At 56.6% G+C, this 19855-nt stretch overlaps 1 protein-coding gene across 1 annotated transcript in view; it reads left to right on the top strand.

Moving 5' to 3' along the window:
* Window positions 1-19855, top strand: part of TCF7 (transcription factor 7) — a 33394-nt gene that overhangs the window by 10641 nt on the left and 2898 nt on the right. The window contains 7 exon segments of the mRNA XM_045075505.1: window positions 13049-13160; window positions 13958-14048; window positions 17086-17205; window positions 17765-17927; window positions 18014-18121; window positions 18580-18628; window positions 19717-19789. Coding sequence (XP_044931440.1) covers window positions 13049-13160; window positions 13958-14048; window positions 17086-17205; window positions 17765-17927; window positions 18014-18121; window positions 18580-18628; window positions 19717-19789 — 716 coding nt within the window.

Genomic DNA, 19855 nt, shown 5'->3' with positions numbered 1-19855 from the left:
GACTGCTCTAGGCCAGCTTTCCCATCAAGCAAGGAAGATGGGAGGAGGGGGACAGGTAATGGGAGTCCAGGCTGAGGGCATTCTGACTAACTCTGACCTGGCTCTGGGGGTAGAGACCTAGCCTCCTGGTCTGCTGGGCCACCATCTGAAACGCATTACCAATGCTTTGTAAACTCCACATCATTTGGCCACATGAAAGCCTAGGATCTAAAAATAGCCACTCCCAGAGGACGCCCCGCATTGGTGGGGCTCAGCTGACCTCTGCACGCACACCCACCAGCAGGCCACCTCCCTTGACAGGGAGCCCTGACTGGCAGGGCCACACTGACCCACCCTCCCAGTGTGGGCAGCCCCTGCCTGGGGCCACTTTATCTGGGCACAGATCTCATCCAGCTGGTCAAAGCTTCAGGCCCCAAGGCTTTACCCAGGGCAGAATGTCTGGAGGAAGCAGGAGGGAGGCAGCTGGGGCTGTGTTGGTGGCCCCAGGACCCTTCTCCCAGTTCCATACATGCCTGGAATGTCTGTGGGACACTCACTGGGAAGCTAGTGGTACCATCTTACAGATGAGAACAGGAGGCCCTGTGGAGGGGGAGCATTGGCCACTGTCAGGTGGTGGACGGGAGGGCCACTGGCTGATGTGCTGGCGTGAGAAGGGTGGGAGCCGGCCCAGGCCCCACAGTGTCGGCGGAGGGCCGGGCCCAGCAGGAAGGCAGGGCAGCTGCAGATCTCCAGGCTGCTGGAGTTGACTCTTTGCCCTGCTTTCTGTGGGTTCCCTCTCCCTATGGTCTCTGTGACCAACTGTAAACCACTCTTTTCCCTAAAAATAAACATGCTTATGGGATTGGGGGAAGCTTTGTAGCTATCAAAGGAAATAATAGGGTGTTTAAGAAAATTACATTGCGTTTTAAATAACCAGCATGAAAGTCATTAAGTTTGAAGTTTCATTCAAATCAGATGGCTCTGTGGCTGGCCCAGTGGCCAGGCAGGCAGAGGGTGGGTGGGCCCTCAGGGATGCTGAGAGACAGCCTGTAGAGAGCTTTGTGGCAGCAGCAGTGAGGTCTCTGCTGGGTCCAGCCAGGGTCCAGGCAGGGCGGCTGCTTGGTGTGTGCCAGGCTGCGGCAGCCACCCCACAGTTCGCTGGCCAGCTTGAAGCATTGTGGAGGCAGGAGCCGCCCAGCTGTGGTGGGCAGCCCCATGGGTGGAGCTCGGGGACGACCATAGTCTGCAGGGTGTAGGGACACATGCAGCTGGGGTTGCCAAGGCCAGGAGGGTTGATGGCTCTGTGGTGGTGGGGTTCCAGGGATGGTGGTTTGGGTCAGAAAGGGCTGGAGATGACCTACGGGACCAAGGCCCCATCTGTCCTCTCCCTCACTGGCCTCTCAGTCCCTGCACAGGGCATGGCGTAGTGCAGGTGCTCAGCAAACCGTGGTTGAGGGAGTAACGGCAGCTTTAGCAGTCCCTGTGTCAAGAACTCCCCAAGTGCTTGCCGGCGCCCAGGACTTTCGGTCCCAGTATGGAGACCCTTACAGGAAGCTGAGAAAGTGGTGACTGTTACTGCTCTCTCATTTTCCAGGTGGGGAAGCTGAGGCTCAGAAAGGTAAAAGACGTGCTGGGACCCGGAGGAGTTGGGGCTTAGATTTGGCTCTCTTTTACCCCCAGGTCCATGCTCCTCAGTGCTCTGCCACTTTGTTCTCAAATGTGTGGAGATGGGGGCACTGCAGGCCTCAGCGCTGAGTGGAACCCCCCTCGCTGGGCTTGGGAGCTGCGTCCAGCTGGGTTCTCTGGCCCCAAGGACACACTTGGCCCTCAGTGCCCTTCACAGGCATGACCTCATGGCCCTGGGCCTGGGTCAAGGCAGGATACTTCCCTCCTTCGATATCTGACAAGTCGGGGTTGTTAGGGCCACGGGGGTTGTGTTTCGTGGTTGGAAGCAGGGGTTTCCAGAATAAATGTTGCCCTGGTAAGTGTTTCCAAATAACATTTAAGATCAGTCAGGTCTGATTCCTGACGAAAGCGTGAAATTCACTGTCTTTTCGTGGACACTTTGCTTTATGGCTCTGGTCCTTGCTTAGCTTGGCGCTCAGGGTTGGGCCTTTCTGGAGTAGGTGCCTTCCTCCATGTGATGTGGGGTTGGACCAGAAGTTGTCCTAGGCCCTGAGTCACTGGGAGTAGCCTGACTGAGGAAGCTGAGGTGTCCGCGCACATGGGTGTGTCCTGTCCCTTGTCACTGGGTTGCCTCCCGCCCATCCCACCATGGGCACATCCTGCTGGGGCATTTCAAGAGTAATTTTTTCTGGCTTCTTCTGGCCTCCATTCCCCTGGCTCTGGTCACTGAAGTCCAGTCAAGAGCTCGGCAGTCTGGCCTGATAGCAATCAGGCAGAAGTCCAAAGGAAATCAAGGGCTAGTGGACCCAGCCTGGCACAAAGTCCTGCTTTCCTGAAAAGCCTGGGTTAGGGACGTGCTTGCTTTTGTCTTTTTTCTTTCTTTTGTTCTTTATTAATTTAATTCCAACATCAACCCCATGAGATAGGACCATTATGCAGATGGGGAGCCCAAGGCTTAGGGAGACCTGTACCTTCTAAGTGCTGGGGGAGTGATTTGAACCCAGGCTTCTGTGTTTCCTGCCCTTACGACCATGCTTCCTTGCCTCTTAGACAACATACCTATCCATTCCTTCTTGGGAAGGAAAAAAAAAAAAGGGTTTTATAGCCCTAGCTGGGTCCCCTTGGCTACCCCTACCCCTCCCTCTGTACTCCTCATCCTCCCAAGGAATTTGGTATTTCCCCTTCTCCCGTGTATTTTTACACTATTACACCAGGTGACTATCTGTAAGAGCTGTCTTGTGCGGTTTTTGGAACCCCCTGACTCAGCCTAGTGAGGGGCTCTGTCTTCAGAGGGCCCCTGTGGCAGCCGAAGCAGTCCTGCACTCCTTAGTCTGCGGACAGTGAGCCTGAAGGGCTTGGTGAGAGTCGTGAAGCCTGCAGCAGCTCCTTTCTGCCCTGTCCCTTGTTTCCTTTGGCATAAACTGCTCGGCTCAGTCCAGGCAGAGCCCCAAGGGTGGCAGAAGCTAATGGCAGGAACTACAAGGGTGAGACCCAAGGGAGCTTTCTGCTATGGCCCCAGGGCAGGACTGTCCTCCAGGGGCTGGTAGAGACAGCAGACCAGAGACCCACGTCATGTCTTTGTTCCTCAGAGCAAAGCTGGCTCCTGTTAATCGGGGCAGGAATGCAGTGCTGAGATCTCCAAGTCTCCTCCCCTACCCACCCTGGAGGTTCTGACAGCCCCCCGCCTTTTGAGGTGCTGCCTGGGCTCTCTGGGCTCTTCGTCCTAGGCAGCATGCTTGCCCTTCTAGACAGGCCCCGGTGAGAGCCACTGCCGTGGCCAGCGGCTGTCCATAGCCCTCCTTTTGTGTGGAGGGGTGAGCACAGGCCAGACCCTGGGGGAGGAATGACCTCTCACATTTCCTTTAGTTGTTGATGACTGAGAAACTGAGTCCGCTCCCACCAGGACAGGGTGGAGGCACCCTTCACGCAGGTTAGTTGAAGGTCAGAGGCACGCTGCTGCTCGTCAGTGAGTGACACAAGAAAGGTTCTCGGCAGGGAGTTAACCAGTAGCGTCAGGGATCCTGGGTCCCAGGTGGCCTGGAGGTCTGAGTGGGGAGACTCAGAGTGAGGGAAGGGGAATCTGGGAGCCCTGGGTTTCACATGTGTGGTCTCCATGCTGGCCCTGCTCCCAGCCAGTCTGTGAGGTCTGCCCCTGAGTGACGACGATCTCTGGCCAGGAACCCCATGGGGCTGGATTCCAATCCACATGTGTCTCTATGTGCCGAGACTTTGGGCAAGTTGCTGAGCTTCTCTGGGCTTCGCTTTCCCTGTCTGCAAGGTCTGCCCATGCCTTCAAGTGCCGAGGGACGACCAGTCAGATGCTGGTTGGCGGTGGAGCTCTGCCGGGCTCTGGCTGTTTCTGGCGGGGGCTGCTCTCTCTAACTCTGTCTCTGCTCTTTTCTTCCTGCCTTTCCTACAGAGCCTGTTGGCTTTAATCCTAGGGGAGCAAAATCTCTGAACTTCCCCAGGTCCCTCACTGCAGAGCCCTGGTTTCCCTCCGGCCACAGGCAGGCTGAGCTCCGAGGTGGTGCTGGCCTACTCGGCCCATGGCAGGCTCCTGAGCAGCCAGTCGCAGGAGAGGCGCTGGCAGGGGGACTGCCTGGGCAGGGAGGGCGGGGAGGGCAGGGCAGCTGCACAGTCCCCACACCGTGGGGCAGTAGCATCAACTAGCAGCTCGGCTGCAGCAGCTCCCGGAAGCGTCTATTTTCCTCTAAAAACATCCTGTCCTGAGGGGCGTTCACCTCAAAGAGGAGGAAGGAAAACACAAGTAAACGAATGCACAGAAACCACGGGAGGCTGTGGGCCAGGCCACTCAGCTCAGTGAGGTTCAGCTAGCTCAGAGGGAGCCTCGGGGCCAGGCTGGGTCTAGAGCAGGCCTGTGGTTTGCCAAGGCTTCATGCAGGGACTCTGGTCCTCAACTCTGCTGTGGCAGGGCCCCGTTATCTGATGTTGAGACCAGGCACTGGTAGACTGGCCACACGCACCTGGCAGGGCTCTGTGCAACCATAGCAATGGTACTCTGCTGGCAGGTGGGACCGAAGCCTCCCGGTCCCCAAGGGTGTGGTCCACCCATCCCCCAGTCCTCCAGCTCGGCCAGCCACATGGCCAGCCACACGGCCACGGCTCCATGCTCTGTGGGGGGTGTCTGGCACAAGGCGTCCGGCACGCTGTGGGCGGGGAGCTTTTGGGCTGTTCTCTGGAGAGCACCATGTCCTGGGCAGCAGGGCCCTGAGTGGGGGTTGGGGATAAAATGGCACAGGCCCTGCTAGGGTCTGCCTGTGGAGGTAGGGTCTGCCGGGACCCACACATCAGGGCCCCATCGATATGTGGACAAGTCCTGTTTGGAAGGTCTGGGGGGCTTGCTTTCTTCTTGGAAACTGACCCTCAGTGTCCCAGGCCTTGGGGGAGCTTCCCACTCAGCAGTTGGCTGGATTCAATGGCAACCACTGGTGCTGGACAGTGGGTGCCAGCTGCAGACATGGGTCTGGGGGGGCTGTGGGACTCCCTGGTGGGCCCTAGAGGTGAGAGAGGAGCCAGCAGGAACTGACCAAGGCCACAGTGGATGCTTGGGGCCAAGCCCTGGATGGAGCCTGGCTCTTGGCAAGGCAGAGAAGAGAAGTGAGAAGTGGAGGGGACATCTGAGCATGGCCAGTGTGTGGGACTTTGCAGGGGAGCAGGCCAAGGAGCTAAGGCCCAGCCTCTACTCGTGCACCCTCAGCCATATGCCCTTGTGTGGGCCCAGGTGTCTGTTGACAGGAAGACATACTTTTTCTAATTAGCACAAAGGCTCCATAGGAACTAGCAGCAGCCTTGGTTTAGACTTTCTGGGTATTCTGACTGCCAAAATATTGCAGGCAGGAAGAGATTGGGGGCGGGGGTAGGAGGCAGCATGCGGTGTCAGATGTCAGACAGAAGGTCCCTGACTCCAAGCAGTGGCCCCAGCTCTTCCCAGCCTCCCAAGTACTGCTGTTATCTTGTGCCCAGCTCAAGCCTGGGTGCTGTCCAGTGCTGCCACATCCTCCCCAAACACTGGCTCATGTGGGGAACACCCCCCCCCCAGCCCTGCTAGAGACCCCCCTCCCCAGCCTTGAGGACCCAGCTTTAACTGAGGTAAAAGAAACAGTGTAGGGTACTTGCTCCGATCTCGGGAAGCAGTGGAGCTAGACGAGTGGATAGTCGCCTCAGCACAGTAGGGTTGGTGCTGTGGTCGGGAGCCACAGCAGGGAACCCTTGCTCACACGGGGAGGGGAGGAAGGGCTTCCTGGGGAAACCTCATTCATGATGAGGCCTGTGAGATGGGTGGGAATTGGCCAGGCCAAGTCAGGGAAGAGTTCTTGAGGCAGATGGATGAGCAGCCCCTGTGCCCGGAGCATGGGGGGTGTGCGGGTGGGGGAGACAGTGTGGCCATCTGACATCACCGAAGACCCCGAGAGCCCATCAAGGGCCCTCAGTATGGACCTGATAGAGGACCTGGCTGCATGGCTAACGAATAGCTTGTTACCTGTGACATCTCCAGTATGCACCGTCCCCTCTGTGCACCTGCCGGAGAGAACAGTAACTGGACCAGTAGCCCACCTCTCTGTCTAATCAGCCTCTGCCCTGGAGGGAACACGAGGCTCGAGGTGTGGATCTGCCTCCCGTGGGTTCATCCCCACAGGTGTGTCTCCATCTCCAGCACTGGGAGCATACGGAAGAAGGGGGCTGAAGTGTACTCCATGCAGATTAGGGGGGTGGGGTGGGCATAGGTTCTGGGGCACCAGGGATTCTGGAGGCCTTTTGTTCAGCAAGTCTTAGTGGATGTGCCAAGTCCAGAACCCAGACAGGCGGAGATGACTAACAAGCCAGTTCTGCCTGCTACCTTGGGGGACCCCAGCCAGGTCACAGTCCTTTCCAAGGAAGGGACCCTTAGACTGAGGTCAGAATGAGGAGCAACGCATGTAGAGAGCAGGAGGAAGCATGGAAAATTACGAGGGGACAGAGGAGGGAGTGGGCGAAGGCTCCGAGGCAGAGAAGAGCTAGGTACCTGGGCAGGAGAGGGGCAGGCCTGCGTGGCTGTGCCAGGATGAGTGGGGGTACCATGCAGTGAGGCCTTTGGTGGGTCCAGTTCCATCAGAGGGGCTCATGGTGCCAGCAGCCCTGGCAGGTAGGCAGGCAGGCAGGTGGTATGGTCTGAACTGTATTCCAGGGGCCATAGAACCCGCCGAAGCATTTTGAGAGTCAGGGAAGCAGTGGCTCAGATAACTGAGCAGGCAGCCAGGAGAAAGGAGCTGGGTGGGCTGGGGCCCCCTACCCTGCGCCCCTGGGTCTGTCCCTGAGAACCATAGGCCTCTGTTGTACGGTGTGCAGCACCACAGCTCTGCCACTTACTGTGGGATCTCAGGCAAGCTGTACAGCCTCAGCGTGCCTCAGTTTCTTCTTCTGTCAGATGAAGAGAATATTTATGCCGTTGTTGAGCCTATTAGGAGTTACACTCTGGAGGGCTCTCAGAACTCCGCCTGCCACATGGTAGCTGCCCACTTACCATTAGGAAATGCTTTTCCCTCATCCCGAAACATCTTTTTGGCCTGGCACCCGGGCGCTCAGTGATATGCACTGACTGTGTTTGCTGGTAGTGATCAATGGAGAATCTGTGGGTAGGGGGTAGGGGACATGTGTCCTGGCACAGTCCCTGCCACAGGGAGGCCAGCTTGGGAGGCCTGCTTGGGAGGCCTGGTCAGGCCTCACGCACTCCCCACCCCCACGCGTGAGGCCAGAGGAAGCGGCAACTTTCTTCGCTGGGAAAGTGTTGTGGGGCTCAAGCATTTGGGGGTTTTCAGAGTCAACCGTCAGAGGCGAGGGAGTTTTCTCTGCTGGCGGTGGCAAGGGCTCTCAGGGTGCACGTGGCCTGTAAGCAGACCGCTGCGGTCTGCAGGGAAAATGCCGACTGTGTTTATTTTTCACCTGAGCCTGCAGGAAGTAGGGGGGTGAGGGGGTGAGGGAGGGCAGCCCAGCCAGGCCCCAGATCAACCTCAGAGCAGAGGAGACCTGCCCCGGGGTCCCTTATTTCCACCACCTCCTGTCCCACCCTGCCTTTGGACCCCCCTCCCAGCTCCAGGCTCCTCAACAAGAGGAGCGATGCTAAGGCAGCACAGTGAGGAGTTTCCAGTCATGGGCTAATGAACGTGTCCCAGAGATGATGACCACCTTTGGGACACTGGATTTTGAGACGGAAGGGTGCCGAGCAGGAAAAGCCACACGCCAGCAGGAAGGATGGCTTCTGCTCAGGCTGTGGCAGACCCGGCCTCCCAGCCCCAAGGTCTCCGAGTCCTGGACCTGTCGTGCGTGTGTGTGTGCATATGTGTGTGAGTATGCAGTGGGGTGTGCTGGCAGAGGCAAAGTCCTGAACAAGGAGTCCGGGCTGCTGTTGAGTCTTTGGTGTAGGCACTGTACCACGCTGTGAAGGGCAATACTGAGGGGGCCGCTCCACGCTTGGCACTCTGCCCGCAGGTGAGAGAGAGGAGCTTGTGCCGTCCCATACACTCAGGGTCTGGTGGGGAGAGTCCGCCCAGGCCTGCCCCCTTCTTGTGGAGGTTGGGCAGTCAGTATCAGAGGGAGGAGAGGGGGCAGCTCCAGTCATAGGGCTCCCCATACACATCCCAGGCCCCAGGCAACCCCACCTTGTCTGGGCGGCCTGGCCCTGGGACAGCCTTGTGCTGAGGCCATGGAGCGGGACGTTCCACTGGCTGAGGGGGGTATGGGGCACTGGGCCCTACGCCAGATGGTTCCCCCTGGCTACCAGCACAGACATGAGGGGGCTGGGGAGTGAGGCACAGGGGCAGCCTGTATCAACGTGGGAAGGACTGGCCAGGCCCTCAGTGCCCTGCTCTAAAGCCCTGACCATCCCACGGCCTCCAGCGGATAGCAGGCTCTTTGCCCCACCCCTGCCCCGCTGTGGTTTGGCTGCAGACTCCTTTTTATTTTTTATTTTATTTTATTTTTTTAAAGATTTTATTTATTCATTTGACAGACAGAGATCACAAGTATGCAGAGATGCAGGCAGAGAGAGAGGAGGAAGCAGGCTCCCCGCTGAGCAGAAAGCCCGATGCGGGGCTCAATCCCAGGACCCTGGGATCATGACCTGAGCTGAAAGCAGAGGCTTTAACCCACTGAGCCACCCAGGTGCCCCTGCAGACTCCTTTTTAATTAGAGGCTTTCCCCAGTTCCCAGTGAAGGGTAGTGGACAGGATGAGCCCTCTGACCATTGGGCAATGCCTCCTACCTCCCCCTCCCACCCCCCACTCAATACCTGTTTCACACATGCATCCCAGGCCACAGGCTATAGGCTGAGCTGGATTCGGGGGTTTCCTGGGCCTGGCTGTGCTGCACCTTGGGCCTTAGCCAGCTTGGCCTAGGACAGTCAGCTCTGGTCCTCCATCAAGTGAGATGCCTCTCTGTGGTTTCCTGGCCAAAGCTAGCCCTCCCCAGAGATGGGGGTGCGGCCACCCTCTTCCTCCCTTGGAGCAAACCCACCCTACCCCCTTCCTGGGAGAGTGGGACTCTGAGACTGTTTTTCTGAAGCTGGCACCTTGGACCCCAGACTCTGGGGTCTTCCTTCCATGGGTCCCACTCTACCAGCCAAGCTTACAGTTCCAGGGGGCCCAAGAGCCAGAGTCTGGGCCTAGATGGCAAGGCCTTCTCTAAGCAGGAGCTTACATTCAAAAGCCCCCAGGCCAGAGGGACCTGTGGAGGGTGTTCATTCCACCTACTGAGTCAGGGTTCCAGGTGTTTGTGCCCTTCAGTGGCGAATGGTGGAATGCCTTCCACCAGAATCCCAGGTTCTCAAGAGAATGGGCTCTGAAGCTGTGGCCCTGTCTGTCATAAGGCCTGGTCAGGGCTGATGATGTCTGGCTACCACTGTCTTGGGGACCTATCAGGATAAAAAGGCCCCAGAGGCTTCCAGGAAGCTTCCCAGGCCCTCCCTCAGCCACTGCTCCCCCAAATTTGAAGGCAGAATTTTTGCATCTGTGATCAGTAAGGTAATCGAGACTCATTGTCGTTATTCAAGGGGCAAACTGGCCCTAGGATCCTGTAATGAGGAGGTTAATATAAACGTCAGAGAGCCTTCGAACTAGGCTCCCTAGCCCACTTTACCTTGTGGCACACCCAAAAGTGATCACTGGACCAACTGGAGGAGGAGGCTGGAGGCTGAAGCGCACATGGAAGTGCTGGGCCTGAGCAGGGAAGAGAGGGAGGGAGTGGGCACCTGCAGTGCTTTGTATGTTTCTAAGTGCATTGGCAGCTCTAGGCACAGGAGTGCTGTGATCTGATTTACATAGTTGCTGGATGGAGGATTGGTGGGGGGACAGGCGGCCACTGGAGTCATCCAGGTGAGAAGTGACTACGGCTTGGACTGAGTTGGGGACAGGGAGGAGGAAGCAGCAGACTCTAGATTATTTTGAAGTATATCAGTCGTATGACCTGACAGATTGGAGATGGGATGTGAGAGAGTCAAGGATATACTCCAAGGTATCTGAGCAACTGGAAGTAGGGAGTTGCCATTCACTGATGAAGAGGGAGAACAGCATTTTGGGAAGAAAACCAGAGGCTCTGCTTTGGACATACTGAGTTTGGGCAGCATTTCAGATTTCCAGGTAGACGTGGTGAGTAGGCATTTGGGGAGTGGAGTTTCCCAGAGGAAGCAGGGGCTGAGATCAGAATGTCAGTCATCAGATGAAGACCTGGAAAGCTGTGACCCTGGATGAGAGCACTCTGGGAATGAGGGGGAAATGGAAAGCCACGGGCCCATCTTGGGTTAGGTCAGGAAGAGGAGTAGCCAAAAAGTAGGCCAACAGAGAAGCAGCCTATGAGTTTGGAGGCAAATCAGATGAGTGTGGCATTCTGGAAGCCAAGCGAAGAAACTTTCGAGGAGGGAGAAATGAGTTGTGTTCAGTTCTGCTGAGAGGTCAGGTAAAAGGAAGGCTGAGCACTGAGTTCAGCAGTGTGGGAGATGCTGGGGACCTTGACAGCAGCTTTCTGGTGAAGTGATGGTGCCAAGGGATGGTGAGGCTGAAAGGGAGCCCGAGAATTAAGAATAGGAGCCAAGGATAGGGAGGGCTTCTGCTGTGTTTTGCAGCAAAGGGGAGAGAGACCTAAGCTGGTGGCTCAGGGAGGACTTAGAGCCAGAAGAAATGGCAGCCCGTCGGTCCCCTGGTGGGAATGTGGTTGGGCCTGTGGAGAGCTTGGCACAATGCCTGGCATGTGGCGGGCACTTCGTACAGGAAGGATTCCACAGGTGTCCTCACAGCCCATAGCTGCCCCAGCCCACTTCCTCTCTCTTGCCAGCCCTTGTCAGCAAGCCTGAGGAGCCTACATTCTCTGCTTCATTCCTACATGCGCGCTGTCCCAGTTGTGTCTGGGATCAGTGCTGCAGATAAAGAAAGCCTGAGTGTGGCATGAGCCTCTCAGCTTGCTCAGAAAGCCTTGCCATAGAACAGCAACGGTAAAATCACCACACCCAAGGCCTGGAGACACCACAGCCCAGTCCTCGGCCTCCAGGACTGAGGTTGCCAATGGGCTGTCAGATGAGTCTTCCATCCATAGGCAAATCCCCTCTGGCAAATTCAGACCAAAACTGGCCCAGAGAGGTCAGCACCGCAGGGCCAGAGAAGGACAGTGAGGAGCATTTCCTTTGTGCAGGTGAGGGGCTTCCTGCACGTTCGTTCCTTGTGACACAGCACCTGAGGAATTGAGCTCTTGGGTACTGTGTGGCTTTACCCTCACAACAACCCTGTGATTCTCTCCATTTGCCAAGGAAACTGATGTTCAGATTCTGTGGTCAGTCCTTGCAGGCCACACACATTAGAAGCAGGATCTGAACAGGCCAGCCAGCTCCTCCTCAGGTTCACAGTGGAGACCCTCCCGGATCTGCCCCAGGAAACCAAGAGAGGGCTCTAGTTAGAGGTGCTCCCTCGGGGCTGTGGTGCCACCGCTATTGGGACATCAACCCATGTGCCTGACGACAGAAGGCAGGCTGATGAGTCCTGGGATGTGAGGCTTTTCCCGGTGGGCAGATGAACGAGCAGGGGACCAAAGAGGTGGCAGTGTCAGCACCTTCCCCGAGCCCTGAGCTGGGAGCCCAGCTTCAAGCTCCCCTGGAGGCAGGAGTGTGGGGGAGAGGGCAGCCAGGGCTGCTGCCGGTGGGTGTGTGAGCTTGTGTCTACCTGGAAGCCTCACATCTTGGCTAAGGTGCAGCTCATACTTGGCCTCCCCTCTCGCCTCACCCTAGACTCCAAACAGCTAGCTAATCTGGGGGGCGGGGGGGACCTGTGCCAGGCCTCCTCTCCATGAGCTCCCCTAAGCTTCCCCAGACCTGGTGATGAAGGGACCATGAATATCCATTGCACAGGAGAGGAAACTGAAGCCCAGAAGTGTTGGCGAGTCTGGCTGAAATCACCCAGTGGGAAATTGCACCCACAGGGTGGGAAGGAGCCCAGGCCACAACCTCTCACTACTCTCCTGCTCCAAGATGTCCCTGTGTTTCTTCTGTGCCATGAGTCAAAAGTCACTTATCTGTGCTCCTAGCCAGCAGAATCCCCACAGGTGAACTTTCCAAGTGGAAGCTGAGCCTCAGTGATAGATGATGTTTCCAGGATCCTGGCTTGTGCAGGTGTGTGCTGGGGAGATGCAGAGCTGTGCCTTGGCCCCAAGCAGCACCTCCCTGTGGCTGTGTTCACATGGGGAGCCCCCTTCCCAGTGTGAGTCATCTCATGACAGATCCATGTGACTAGTGTGAAAAGTAAGAGTCCTGTGTTGCTGAGGAAACAGGAAGTGTGGGGGCTGGGTGGGCTGGCCCTGGAGGGAGGCTTGGCTCTATCTAGCCCACCTGCTCTGAGTTAAGGGCTGATGGGAGCCTTTCTTGTGCGAACAAATCCTGTTAAGCCTGAGGTGGAATAGTGGGTCAGACTCAGAACCCTGAGTCTGGGGGCTGGAGGAGGAAGAAAGAAAACTCCTGGCTGTCCTGGGGTAAGCCAGGTCTTGAGACCATTACCTGATGTCGGGCTGGAGGCCATGAGCAGCCCCCAGACAAGCCACAGGGCCTCAGAGAAACTGGGGGAGGAAGGAGTAGTTGGGGGAGGGGGAGGACTGCCTCAGACCCAGAGGGAGAATTTCCTGGACAGGGGAGATGTGCCTCCTGGAACTGAGTGTGCAGAAACCAAGAGGCTCTCTAGGTAGGAGGGCTGCTTGAGCAAAGCCTGGGGGCCGTAGGCAGGGCCACTGGACATAGCACGGCTTGAGTGGTGCCCCCTCCTCGAGGCCTGTGGTTTTAACCACCCCCACTTTCCTTTGACATTTGGGCTACCCGCACAGCTAAAAGAGGCTCTGTCTATATGTATGCCCCCAGCCCTGGGCCTTCCTCCTCTGGGTCTCCCCACATTCACATCGCACCCCCCCCCTCATTTTTCAGCACAACAAGGCCAGTCAACCAGCCCACAGCGTCCCACAACTCTCTCCTCTCTATGAACATTTCAGCAGCCCACACCCTACACCTGCACCAGCCGACATCAGCCAGAAACAAGGTACGGATCTGGGAAGGGGAAGGACCTGACAGCCCCTGAGCCTGGGGCCAACTCCTCAGCTTCAGAGTCCAGGGGCTAGGCCCTGTTTACAACTGGACGACCTGGAACTGAACAAACTCAAAGCCCAAAGAAAACATGAGAAAGATGGATGGGGAGCCTGAGGGCAGGTGGTACCAGGTCAAACTTGGAAGGCTTCAGGGAGGAGCCTAATCTCAAGTGGCCTCCCAATGCCAGGATGTGGGAGCAGGCATTTGTGTAAAGCTCAGGACAGTAAAACTTGAATCCTTCCCTCCCCCCAGTGAGAAAATGGAAAGTGGTGGTTGTGATGGCTGATTCACCTCAGCCTCAGGGAAAGTCATTCTGAAATCAGCCATTGTCGGCTGTGGGAAACATGCTGACTCAACCCTGGGGAGGCAGAGGGGGTGGGTGGATCCCAGGCTGCCCAGGCCAGGGGGCTTGCCTCCTGCACACAAAGCCAGACCGGAGTCCCCAGTGGAGAGACCCCAGGTGAAGACCAGCAGTGGACCGGGGCACGGTGAGGCCTGGCCTTCCCACTCCTAAAGGACTCCACCTCTTCTCCTGGCCAGCCAGTGTCCTTAAGGGTAGTCACCAGTCTCTGCCCTGTAAACGGAGCACTGTCATCACAGTGGCATAATCCTGAACAAACCAGTATGTCTGGTCCTGTAGCAAATGGAGGTAGATCTTAGAGGCCCCACCGGCGGCTCTAGGATGCAGTAACTAGCAGAAGTAGCTTCCAGGTCAGGCTACATCACTCACTCGGCCCCTCTCCACTGTAGGAGTTCACAGGCCTCTGCAGACCCCCGACCTCTCTGGCTTCTACTCTTTGACCTCAGGCAGCATGGGACAACTCCCCCACACTGTGAGCTGGTGAGTGTGGGCCTGGTGGGAAGAGGGCACTTTGCGCTGGTGAGACCCATACTTGCCCTGTCATTTACCACCTCCCTCCATCCTGTTCTGCCAGCACTCTGCTGCCAGCTCTGTCGGTACCAGGGGCTGGCCAGAAGTTCTGTCCAATTCCCAGATGGCCCAGTGCACTCCACTTGGCTTCTGGTCTTGGTCTGCCACACTTTGAACTCTGCCTTGAGTGGTGTGGGGTGGGGGACACCGAGCTGCCCAGGGTTGTAAGAATAGGTAAGGAAGAAAAGGGAGACCTGCCTGAGCAGGGAGGGGGCAAAGACAATATGAATGGCTATGAGATAGGCTTTTACCTTTCAGCCACGTGGTGTGCAAAGAGATACATTCTACTTACCTACCTCCTGCCAACTGGTCCCTTGGCTGAGCTCCCTGAAGAGCAGAGTTCTCTCTGTCTCCTCTGGTGCCAGGGGCTTAGAGAGCCTTAGAGTCTGTAAAGGCTGGGCCAGCAAAAGCCAGCCTGAACCTTAAGTCAGCAGGCCCAACTGTGGGCCAAAGGGCCCGTCTTCAGCTGGAGCGGAGTCTTAGCAGGCTAGTTTGGCCCTTTGCTCATGAACCACAGAGTGAAGTGGACAGGTCTGCAGCCTCTCTGGGCTGGGGCAGTCCTACCCAACAGCAGGAAAGCATGGTTGTCCAGGAAGGAAGGGAAGGCCGGAGGCCCAACCTGACACCTGCCTGCCCTCTTCCATGTGCTCTTTACCCATGTTCAGCTCTCACTCCATTTCCAGATTCTCCTCGGACAGTGCTCTACTCTGAATACCAATCAGGACTCCACCTACGAATACCTATGAAGTTGGCCAGGCAGGGCTGGCCAACCTCAGGCCCCTGCCCTCTCAGCACCTGATCGCCCTAGTGCACTACCCAGGCCAGACCCCCAACAATTATAGGGCAGTGTTAGCAGTGCTTTCGCTGGGGGCTGTAAAAGCCCAGAGCGGTGCCTCATCCAGCTCAGCATTTCAAGGGCTTTCAGGAGAGAAGGTCACATAGCCAAGCAAGGCCTGAAGGGAGACCAGGAATCCAAAGGGGAGCAAAATAGTCCAGTCATTTAAACAGTGGATGCAGAAGCCCTAACGCAGATGTCAGCCCTGTATTGACCAGGAAATAAGGCTAGAGGTGAGCTGGGGGATGGGGGTGGAGGCACAGCTCCTGAGCTGGATCCTGGGAGAAAGCTGTCATTTCTGCCCCTTAGGCGCCAGTGGAAGTGTGTAGAGGAGAACAGGAGCAGCACAGGTTGCCCTCTGGTGGCAGATGCCCAATACATACACTGGAAGAGTCCTGGCAGAGACCGATTCCCTGCCCACCATGGGTCCGACCCAAGCACTGTGGGGAAGTCTGTCCCCACATCTGGCCAGTAGCCGGACTGCTAACAGCTGTCTCTCCCAACCACAGGCCCAGTCCTCCTCTCTACCCCTTGTCCCCTTCCTGCGGATATAGACAGCACTTCCCTGCCCCCACTGCAGCCCCTGGCGCCCCCTACCCCAGGTGAGTCCCACACCCTGCAGCCAGGCTCCTGCTTCCTGTTGCCCAGGCTTCAGTGCCCACACGAGGCCATGCCCAGGCCAGTGCTTGCCCTGTGCTAGTTGTCTGTCCATCCGTCCGTCTGTCATTCTGCAGCCCCTGCTGCTCTGTGCCTGAAAATGAAGCCAGTGGGAGAGCTAGAGGCCTAAGCCCAGGTCATACCATGCAGCCAAGTGCCCTCGAGCAGCCAGGGACAGTGCCTGCCCACGTGTGCTTGTACTCCTGCCTCTGTGCATGCCTGAGTCCGCCCAAGTGCAGGTGTGTGTGCACTCACCTCTCCTGTGCCTCCTTGCTGGAGGGCGGGTCAGGCACACTTTCCTGGGCATTCCGTGAGCTCTGCCCAAGCTGAGGCACCACCTTTTCCATGTGTCTCCAATCTTGGACCCTTAGGGGCTCCCTGCTCAGAGAAAGGAGCAAGGGCACTGTGGTTTCCACAGAGGAGCAGAAAATCAAAGTGACAGGTGTGTGTATATATATGAGTCCCTTCATTGCACTCACTCCTTCAGTGACTGACCCAAGCCAGGGATGGAACAAGTAACTCAGCAGACATGTCCTGCTCTACTGGAGTTCACAGCCCAGGGTGGGAGGTATGGACAGAGCACTAATAGTCAAATGGGCTTTCTGGGTGATGGGATAATCCTAATCAGACCCCAGCCAAGGCAGGGGCGTGGACAGGGAGAGCTTCCTCAAGAGTCACATGTCCTGAGTAAAGCCGCCAAGGGGAACAGAACTGGTTGGAGATGGTGAGGGCTGTAAAGTGATGAAGAAGTGGGGAAAATGGGCACCTGGGTGGCTCAGTGGGTTAAGCCTCTGCCTTCGGCTCAGGTCATGATCTCAGGGTCCTGGGATCGAGTCCCACAATGGGCTCTCTGCTCAGCAGGGAGCCTGCTTCCCTCTGTCTCTGCCTGCCTCTCTGCCTACTTGTGATGTCTCTCTGTCAAATAAATAAATCTTTAAAAAAAGAAAAAGAAAAAAGTGGGGAAAAGATGGAACAGATTTTTTCAGCGGGGGTGTTCATGCAGAGTGGGGCAGGTCCTGTGGAGGATCCTGGGTTTTATTCTGTGGGCTATGGGGGAATTTCAACAGGAGTGGCCAAGAGCACTCAGATGTTTTTAAAAGTCCCTCTGAGTGTTGTGTGAAGAGAGGCCTGGAGGGTTCAAGCAGGAGAGGAAGGGGACTCCCATGGCAGTCACAGGCTCAGGAGACTGAATTGGTGACAGTGTAAGGTAAGGGGACGGATTCCAAAGCTATTCAGGACTGACTTCATAGCCCCCTGAATGACATGCATGCAGATCTGTGCAGTGTGTCTGTGTGACCTGTTGGGAGCAGGTGTTTGTATGTATCTGTGTACCTGTGTGCAGGCCAGTGGGGGTGGGGTGTGTCCCCATCTTTGCGTACTGTACAGGGGCCTCCAGACGTCCAAGGTCTGGCCCATACGTTCCTGCCTCGGTATTAACTCTCCTTCTGCCTTTAGGTTCACCCACCCATCCCTGATGCTGGGCTCTGGTGTACCTGGTCACCCTGCAGCCATCCCCCACCCGGCCATCGTACCTCCCTCAGGGAAGCAGGAACTGCAGCCGTATGACCGGAGCCTGTGAGTGAGAAGATGCCCAGTGTGGAGGGAGGGGAACAAATGAGCAGACTCAGGAACCCATCCATTCATCAGCCAGAGACACATTCTTCCCACCAGATTCTACACCTGCTGCCTAGAAGCTCTAGGGGCTGTTAGGGGCAGTCTCTGGTCAAGCCATCTTGTGGTTCTTGCCACTGAAAGACCAATGTTTTGTTTTTTTAAGTTTATTTATTTAAGTAATCTCTTCACCCAGTGTGGGGCGTGAACTCACAACCCCAATAGCAAGAGTCGTACCCTCCTTAGAAGCAGGAGGGAATGGATAAGGTGGGGAACAAAGATTGTTTTGAACCAACAGGGGAGGGGCTGAGAAGTCCTTAAACATGTTTCTCTTAGCTGCAGCATTCCTGTAAGGAAGAGTTATATAGTTCTGATCTTCCATTTTGGAGCAGCTGAAAAAGATACCATTTCAAAACCCTAGTTTCCATGCACTCACACACATACTGGACACAAACTGGAAAAAGGCAGCAGCATTAGGTGGACACTGGGGGACTCCTGAGTGATCTGGACTTGTGCTCCTTAGGAAGACACAGGCAGAATCCAAGGTGGAAAAGGAGGCCAAGAAGCCAACCATCAAGAAGCCCCTCAACGCCTTCATGCTGTACATGAAGGAGATGAGAGCCAAGGTCATTGCAGAGTGCACACTCAAGGAGAGTGCTGCCATCAACCAGATCTTGGGTCGAAGGGTGAGGCCACGGGCAGGTGGGCTGGTAGGGGTGGCCCTTGACTGACGCCTTGATACACTCCATCTACCCCTTCTTCCCCACTGCAGTGGCATGCACTGTCTCGGGAAGAGCAAGCCAAGTATTATGAGCTGGCCCGAAAGGAGAGGCAGCTGCACATGCAGCTGTACCCAGGCTGGTCAGCGCGGGACAATTATGTGAGTGGCCAGTGAGGGACGGGGAGGGGAACCTTCAAGATGCCATGCCCTAGACCACTGTCCTAAAGGCAGAGTTAAGGAGGGCAGGTGGTGGAGTGAAGGGCCCAAGGCCTCATGTGGCTAGTCTGAGGAGAGCCAAGCAAGGGAAGCTGCCCCTGATGGTAGGCCCATGTCCTCTTTTCCCCTGGGATGTACTCTCCCCACTGGACTCTTGCCTGGTGTTTGGCCATATAGGCAAATGGAGAAGGAGCCTCTGTGCCATCCTCTGTACCTTGGTGGTACCCTGGCAAAAACTGCCACCGAGAAATGCCAGGCCACCTCGGGAGGAGGGAACTCTGTACCCAAGAATTTCAGCAACAGCCAGGTTGGGCTGCAGGTTTCCCAACCACTCACTCACTGGAGTTCTCAAAGGACCACCTCCCAGATCTGAGCAGAATCCGTCCCTCTGTTCCCTGCAGGGGAAGAAGAAAAGGCGGTCTCGGGAAAAGCACCAGGAATCCAACACAGGTGAGGCCTCCTCTCAGCAGTGGAGACTGCTCTCCAAGTGTGCAATCCATGAGCACCTGCTCTGGCCCAGAGGGAGGGGCAGAACATTCAGCCACAGACCTTTAGGCCCTCTGGAAACAAGGCCCACTTCTCACAAGTCTGATCCCACATGTGAGGAACAGCTATAGGAAGTCCCTGTAATAGTGTAACATTGGTGTGTTGCCTAACTGCAGCTTCCCACCTTTGCAAGCCCTGCTCCCCGCTAGCCTCTGCCACAGAAACTGAGCCTGTTGTTCTGCTGTGACCTGCGCGCAGGCTTTGGGGGTGGAGGTGCAGCCCTGCCTAGGCCAGAAGTCCCGCTGCCTGCTAGTTGGTGCCTGGCTGTTACTCGGTCACCAGCCCCCCTACCCGATCCATTTATTTTGACAGTGCAGAGTGCTCTGTATGGAGGACTCAAGGAAGCCACACACTGCTTCATGTCTCCTTCCCATGGGTGAATTCATGCCCCAAGTCTGATAGTCGAATTCAGACTCCACATCCACAACTGTCTCACGCTATCCTGCCCCCACACAGGGAAGCTCAAGGCTAGGACTGAGGCAGGGTAGAATCCTCAGCCCTTTTTCTGAGGTATGGACTTAACTGTCCACCTGGTTTAAGCTACAGCTTAAACACCTTATGGGGGTGGGAGTGGGGTTAGGCAGAGTAGGCACTGGCAAAAAGGAAGAAAAGCTGGATAAAGTGGGCAGGGAAATGTGTGGGGTGGGCAGCCCTCAGGGCCTCCCCGGGGCCCCTCTCCCATAGCTCCCGTGCTGCAACCAGAAAGAGGAGCTAACCTGATAGGATTCCCCTCCCTCCTGCCACTGTTCTTCCCACTGCCTCTCCTGCCTAGCTAGGTGCTGCCCACCTTTCCTGATAACCTGGCTCTGGGTCCTGGGGCTCCCATGGGGGGGCTGGCTGTGCCATGGAGAGGCCCTCTGCCTAAGGGGCCTACGGGGTATCTGTGACTGGCTGACACTGATGTTACCTCTTCTTTCTGGGCCCTGCTCTGCCCTGCTGCCTGCCTGCTCGCCCTCTGCCCTGCTCTGCCCCTCTGGCATGGCTGTGAGCAGACCCTGGCTCGCCTAAGAAATGCCGTGCTCGCTTTGGCCTCAACCAGCAGACGGATTGGTGTGGTCCATGCAGGTGGGTTTGTCCCCACCACCATCCTCCCTTTGCTTTAAGCTGCTTCCCTGACTCTGCACATGTTCT

This window comes from Mustela putorius, unplaced genomic scaffold (assembly GCF_011764305.1).
Source record: "Mustela putorius furo isolate JIRA1106 unplaced genomic scaffold, ASM1176430v1.1 tig00000145_pilon_pilon_pilon, whole genome shotgun sequence".
In the NCBI taxonomy this organism is placed as follows: domain Eukaryota; kingdom Metazoa; phylum Chordata; class Mammalia; order Carnivora; family Mustelidae; genus Mustela; species Mustela putorius.
This window is presented reverse-complemented; position numbering and strand designations above follow the sequence as displayed.